Source organism: Diachasma alloeum, unplaced genomic scaffold (assembly GCF_001412515.2).
Source record: "Diachasma alloeum isolate Michigan unplaced genomic scaffold, Dall2.0 Dall_scaffold_01317, whole genome shotgun sequence".
Classification (NCBI taxonomy): domain Eukaryota; kingdom Metazoa; phylum Arthropoda; class Insecta; order Hymenoptera; family Braconidae; genus Diachasma; species Diachasma alloeum.
In genome coordinates, this window is record NW_021681421.1 from 3,758 (window position 1) to 11,274 (window position 7,517).

At 38.8% G+C, this 7,517-nt stretch overlaps 1 protein-coding gene and 1 long non-coding RNA gene across 3 annotated transcripts; one reads left to right on the top strand and one right to left on the bottom strand.

Moving 5' to 3' along the window:
* The first annotated feature begins 605 nt into the window (after window positions 1–605).
* On the top strand, window positions 606–1,955 carry LOC107046346. 2 transcript variants are annotated; one of them, XR_001461542.1, is made up of 2 exons: window positions 606–1,075; window positions 1,147–1,955. It is a non-coding gene; the product is annotated as an uncharacterized LOC107046346 (long non-coding RNA). The 2 variants fall into 2 exon arrangements; XR_001461543.1 differs by having other exon boundaries at window positions 1,185–1,955.
* Window positions 1,956–3,659: 1,704 nt separating this feature from the next.
* LOC107046345 (octopamine receptor-like) lies at window positions 3,660–4,847 on the bottom strand. Its single transcript, XM_015268950.1, is given in 1 exon segment — window positions 3,660–4,847. A coding segment is annotated over 1 exon segment (1,188 nt).
* Between the last annotated feature and the right edge of the window lie 2,670 nt (window positions 4,848–7,517).

Here is a 7,517-nt window from a genome sequence, read left to right on the forward strand (position 1 = left end):
GTCACTGCGCCGAGAAACCATTGAGTTTTTCATAGCGCCGCGACTTTCCTCGCAATATTAATGTTCTTATTACAGAGATTAAGGGATGAAACGGGAATTGTTGGGTGGGGAATTTAATTCTCCATCGAACAGCGTTGGTTTCATTCCTTAATATTAATTAGGAGAAAAGAGACCATTTTTTAATTAGCGGGCGAATTAATGGGGAAGCGCTCTGCGCCGGAAAACCATTGAGTTTCTTATAGCGCCGTGACTTTCGTCGCAATATTAATTTTTTTATTGCAGAGATTAAGGGATGAAACGGGGGTTGATGGATGGGGAATTTAATTCTCCATTGAACAGTCTTTGTTTCATCCCTTGTCGACGAAACGTCGCGATTTGACAATAAATTAGTATTGCTGAACTCTTCCAAAATCCCATTAATTATTCCTCTTATTGTTAACCATGGAAATGAACACCGTTATCAACTTTAAAATGTTTGTTTTAATGCCACTAATTCGAAGTTCATAGATGATTACAATAGCTATTTTGGTTGATTTGATTTTCATGATTGTTGAAAATTTCGAATTTTTTTTTTCATGAATTTACCGGGAAGTGAGCTTTCTGATTGTTTCTTCCAATGCGATGTTTCAAATTCATTCAAATATGTATAAATAAAATTTTTCTATTAACATTGTATCGAAGGTCTGAGGGGGGTGATAGAACCATAAGAAAAGACAATCGGTTGGACAGAAGAAAGGGATAAGAAGAATAATGACGATGATAACATTGAGCTAAGTTGAAAATCGGACAAAATTTGTTTTTTTTAAATTATTTAATTTAATAAAATGAGATACGTAATGAATTCTCTTTATCGACCTACACTCAACAATCAGTGCCAGAGCCAGTGTTTTCGACGGGAGCATGGTTCCCTTCATTTAAGCAGTTTCCGCTGCTTAAATCACCCCAGAACGTCCAGCGTCAATTCCAGCACTCCAACGCAATGTCCTGGTCACTCTCCGGATCTTCCAGTATATTCGGAAAATCCTCATCCAGTTGCCCGCCGCACATAACCCAACCTGTCACAACAGTGGGCCATGTGAGTCGTTTTGTTCTTCACTTATTCTGTCCGGTCTCTGGAGCTTTTCTCTAACTATTATTATTCCTCAGAGTTAAGAGAATGATCTTGAGTTTCCTCTCGGATCTAGGGCTTCACTTTTAGCACTCAGATCCTGGATAACCCTTCGGGATGCTCTCCAGGCGATTTCACCTCTTCTCAGGCAACTCCATGGGACTCTGGGTTTTTTCTTCCACTGACATGCCTTTGCTGGTGCTCCATACTGCTTCTCCAGTCAACACTGGACATTCAGAGAGTGGAAAAAGACACGGAGTGGCACTAACATTTCTTTGTGCTGATTCTCATACTACAGGATCCGGGATGACTTATCCACTATTATTTACACATTTTCGGGAACTACGGGTAAAAGCGCGAGAGAGACTATGCTCTCCTATTTAATTTGATAATCATTTAACTTTAATGATGGCTACCCTCGAATTATCCGGGTTTTAAGTGACCTTCGTCACAAGTTATACAACAAAACAATTGTATATTTACATGTCAGACATATTTTGTTCCAAACTTTGTGTTTGGGTTCTATCGTTCCTTTCTGAATAATTTCCCTTTTTTTCTCACCCAGCAGATTACGAATAGCAGCATATTATTCGATCCAGATATATGCTGTTGAAGAATTTTGAATATACTTCTTGGAAATTTTTATCGCATCATAACTTCACTCAAATTTGGGAGAATTTCGTCACTGAAAATTCAGAACTTGATGTAAAAAATCAATATAAATTGTAAATTGGGAGGTTTTAAATTTCCGTGATTGTCCAGCTTGCAGGAAATACTAGCCACAACCACCTGTAAAGAGATGAAAAAAATGAAACAATAAAGCAATATAGACGGTTGTTCCACTTTGCATCACCGTTTCACTTCGCCCCATTCTCCCCCATTTCACCCCTTTTGAACCCGACCAACGCCATTATACATTACTTACTTCAAGAATTATCTTCGCCCAAGGAGACATCCAGTAATCGGCTGGTAATGAATTGAGTTAAATTCGAGGGTGGTTTACCCCCTACACCCCTTTTTCCGGAAGAAGCAAAAAACCGTATTTCCTACTTTTTCTCGCTCTTTCGATAGCCATTTATGAAATACGACCGTTATTTTTTTTCGCAAGAATTTTGTGGATTTCAACCCCCATCATTTTTTTGGAATTTACCCTATCCGAATGGAACCAACGCCATTTTTAATTATTTTTCTCATAGATTACCATGCATTTGGTTTCGTTCCAAAATTTTTAATGCCAATATATGAAACAGTCAAATGGTCCTGCAAACCTGTCAACTTTGAGGGTTGGTTTAACCCCCTAAAAGTCGTTATCCACAGGAAAAAAAAATGTATAACTTAGATTTTGATGGGGAATAACATATTTCAAGCTCATCGAAATCGGTGAGGGACACTCGGGACGGTTTCCTTGTCAGTCAATAATCATTCAATCAAAAACCTGCTCTCTGACTTCCATCTTATTTTTTACGTAAAAGTTCGGATAATGGAGTCGTAAAAAACCGTCATGATCACAACACCATGGTCGTAAGGCGACGGGGAAAGGGGGAGCGAGCGAGGCTTCCCCGGGACCGGCGCACAGGGAGCGAAGCCCTGTAGTTTTTGAATAAAATAACAATGATGATACAACGTACAATTAATTTAACCTAGGAGGGATAACCGTAGTTGTTGTAAATTTTATAAATTCTGTGAATTTTATGAATTTCATGAACGGGAAGACCTTTCCAACAAAAAAATTTGCAACGTCTTAAAATTTTTGATAACTATACTGAGAAAAACCAAGTTTTTTGAGAAATACGTCTTTACTTATATCAAGAAACTCGTGGCTTGTAAACTCTCAAGAGCAAAATATCTTGCACCAAGAAAAAAAAATTCCACCAAAAATTTTGTACTTCTTTTGAAGACGAGGACAATTTCTTGATGACAAGAAATTGATTTCTCATACCAAGTAAAATTGAATTAATTCATTTAATAGTTTTATAGCCTCACTTCTAAAATATTTCAATGTAAGAATCACTTGAATTAATTTGAGAACTCGTTTTCTTGACATGAACCAATTGCCCTCATCCTTCGGATAAATATCAAATTTCTTGGCGTTAGATTTTTTTTCTCAGTGTGAGATATTGTGCACTTGGTAATTTTCGAGTCATGAACTTCTCGATACAAGAAAAAACGTACTTCTCAAACAACTCTTGTCTTCTCAGTGTATCTTGTGACTTATTGTGAGAGACCGTCTTTTTTCCCTGGTATCATGCAACTAATTCCATTATTTTGACGAAAGTTTTTCAATTAATTGCTTTGTTGTCATACTTACCGAAGATTCTTTCTGGCCCGTTTGCGAATCTGAGATAGCCTATATTTCTGATGGAGCGTACAGGCTTACCACACAATACGTAACTGCCGGTGTCACGACTGCTTCCCATTTCGTTCTTCATTTCAACCACGGATGCATCATTTTTTTCAAAATTGTCAGGTTGGATGACCCGATGAAGGGCTCCCGAAACTGCCTTCCAGATGTCACTATTTTTGACCAAGATTTAGCTCTTGCGTTCGATTCTCAATGAATATGAAGGAATTTTCTGAAAGCTCGTCTATAATCGCGATTGAAAATCGTGTAGATGAGTGGATTTAACGCACTGCTGCTGTAACCGAGCCAAGTAATACAATACACAACACCGTTTGAGAGGCTGCATGCAGGGCAGAACGATACGATGAGGTACATGAGGAAAAACGGTAGCCAGCATATGATAAAGACGCCCACAATCAGACCAAGAGTTCTGGTGACCCGCTTTTTCTTAGACAAGGAAAGTCTCTGTCGTTCCTCGTTGAATTGGAAGACTGTAGCAGCTACCCTGTGACACCTGGTGTGTTCTGTTTTTTTTACGCGGCCACTGGGCGTGATTTCAGCGTCAACATTATCCTCAATGATAAATGGTGAAGGTTTAGCGCGAATACGAATTGCTGATCGTTCATTGTGATTGGATTCACTGCTCGCAGACTCTTCAACACCATTTCTGTGTCTTGTTAGGGTTACAACGGTAAGTCTACTCTGCTTGGCGCGCTGTCGGTGACGTTTTCGGGTGGTACAGACAATCCTGACGTATACGTAACTCATTAATAATAGTGGGATGAAAAAAGAACTCAGAAATAACCATATTACGTAAACCTTAGGAGTTGTCAGTAGGAATGGTGTTCCAGGCCATATCTCCTCTATCCAAACGTTCCATCCTGCTAATAGTGGTGCACTTATTATTCCCGACAAGATCCAAACACAAGCGATTATCTTTAATGCTTGCTTGCGTGTGCGCTTCTGGCGGTAATTTATTGGATCTGTAATCGCGTAGCAACGATCCAATGCTATTACACACTGGTTCAAGATACTTGCTGTGCGACAGAAAACATGGCAAATCAACCAAAGCTTGCGAAATTGTCAACCAAAGATCCATTTTCCCGAGAGGAGATAGGCACCGTGGATGGGCTCCACGAGAATTCCTTCTGCTAGATCTGCAACCGCCAGAGAGACGATGAAAAAGTTTTGGATGATTTGAAGTGGAGGATAGGTGATAAAAAAAAATATCACGAGTGCATTTTCCAGGACTGTTGCTGGAACGACCAGGATAGGGAGAGCAGCTAGTACTTCCCACGGTGGAAAGGTTGCACCTGCATCCTCATTACTACTGTTATATGCATCGGCGTATTTATCAGTTACGACCATCCTCTCAACGGATTCACCACTGGCGTTCATTCTGGTGCTGTCTTCTAAACATTCATGAGAGATATTCAATTAGTTTCAATAACGGTTTAGACGGGATTTCATTAAGTTAAAGTGTGTTTCTGATTCAAGAGTTATGTAGGATTAGATTACAATTGCAAGTACCTCACACAATTGAAAATACCCTGAAACCGCTATATTGTATTGACATTGCATCCTGTTCCCCCACCTCGATTATGTATTTTTTATCTGTTCTCCGTCAGAGAGATCCTTCTCCCGAAAAAAAACAGAAAATCAAAGTAGGTGCCGGCTCCGTTCTGTCCGAAAATAATTTGTTTCTCAATTTTTTTTCCATTTTTCCTCTTTGTTTGCTTCTAAAAGATTTCATGACTTGTAAATTCTTTGGCAAATAAACACGTTTGGAAAGCAAAAAAAATTGTCATGGGCCGAAAAAAGGGAAAATGGAAAAGAAAAATTTTTTAAATTGATTTTCGGATAGAACCGCGCTGACATCCACTTTATTTTTGGGTTTTTTCCATAGCAAGAGTCACTTCGATGAAGAAAAGGAAAAAGTTTGTAACCGAGGTGGGACTGTGCAGTCTTTAGGGGGCCGAACGTCTGGCGCTCCGTTTAAATCGTTTGAATTTGATCGAGAACGGCATGACTTGTTATTCCACTTGCTTCAATGGACATTGGGAGGGAATAAGCGTTTGAAATAGGGTTAATAAATGTTACACGATGTAATGATTGGACTTCACGTAATCAACAGAGTAAGGGTTAAATGTCACAAGGGTCAAAATTCGTAATGGTCTAACGTGAGAAGGATCACAAAAGAATGAAGAAATTTTATGGAGGTTGAATGTTGCAATGGTCAAACTCCACAAGGGTCAAACATCACCAGAGTCACGAGGGTTACAAGGATCACAAAAAGATGGTCAAATTTCACAAGAGTCCAACGTCACGAGGGTCACAAGGGGGTGGTCAAATTTCATGGGGGTCAAATGTCACGAGGTTCACAAAAAGATGGTGAAATTTCATCAGAGTCAAACGTCGCGAGGGTTATAAGGGGATAGTCAAATTTCACAAGAGTCAAACGCCACGAGGGTCAGAAGGGGATAGTCAAATTTCACGAGAGTCAATTGTCACTAGGGTCGCAAGGGGATAAACAAATTTCACAAGGGTCATAAGGGATCATTCTGGTTTAGACACTTAAAAAAAAGGACAATTAAATAAATTTATTTAGGCTTTTATTTATAGAAATAGTAATAATTTATTAAATAAGTCCAGTAAATATGATCTTAAAAAACACAAAAAAAAATTTTTCAACTAATATTTAACTCTTTATATTTATGAAAATGGCCGCCAATTGTAACGTCTCGCGGAATTGACATGTCNCTGTTTGTAGCTCTGAAGTGTTTTATTTGTCTTGGCCTTGAGATACTTGCACCAGTCAACCGAACAGTAAGAATGCTGTGGTTTGGAATCAGTAGAAATTTTATGGTAATATCCAGCCCAAATTTCTTTTTGCATATCTTCTATCGAATTTTTATTCCTTTGAACAGCTAACCCGTAATTATTTGATAATTCTTTCATCAATTTTATAGTTAGCTGCTGAGTTTTGACTACTGTAACTTTTTTGATGTTAGCTTTCTTTTTTTTGACAACTTTTGTCANCAGAAAGCGGATTAGACAAGAGACGGGTCGGCCGAGCGCGCACAGGTAGTAAGAGGGCTGCAGGTCAGTTGCGTCCCGCGGTCAAGAAAATGTCCGAGTTAGTCATAGCTAGACATCTCCAAATATTCTAAAAATTTTACACAATACTTTTGAATGTGTATCCTTTCCGAAAATGAAAAAAAAAATAGATTTTTGAAAAATTTTAAACCAGAATGATCCCATAAGGGGATAGTCAAATTTCACAAGGGTCACAAATGGATGGTTAAATTTCACGAGAGTCAAACGTTGCGAGGATCACAAGGGGAGAGTCAAACTTCACAAGAATGAAACGTCACGAGGATCACAAGCGGATAGTCAAATGTCACAAGGGTCACAAATGGATAGTTTCCCGAGAGTCAAACATCTCGTGGGTCACGAGGGTCAAACGGAGATGTTGAAATTTCACGAGAATCAAATAGTCCATACGCTAGCCCTGCTTCTGTATGCACAACGGAATTGAGTAAATGTTATTATTGGAATTTATGTTGCCGGTGATCTTGAATCTGAATCCGAAGTCGGTTTTTGCAATTTGTGGTCAAGTCTTCTTATTTATAACAATTCAATTGTTTAATACATCAAATCACAGAAACGGTGGCAGATAGGTAACAAAGTTTCAAACAAAAAATTTCGCAAATATAAAAATACATATTTTTTGTTATACGACTTTTTTCCCTAACTATGATAGATAAAGAATTATCGGGGGTAGGAGCGAAGTGGACGGTGCATTAGCCCCTGCGCGAGGTGTCGGCGATAAGCCCGTGGACCACCCGCGCTATCACTTGATGGGCTATATCTCTGTAAATAATGGAGATATAACAAAACAACACTGTTTTTATATTGGTAAAAGGCTCAGGTTCAGGATGATTCAATAAACAATAGATTCAGTGTATATACGTTTATTGTGCTATGTGGCTCACCAGAGATAGTCAAGTAATATATGTATAAAGGTTATGTAGATTTGCGGGTCGGTAACCCATACGCCGGTAGCTT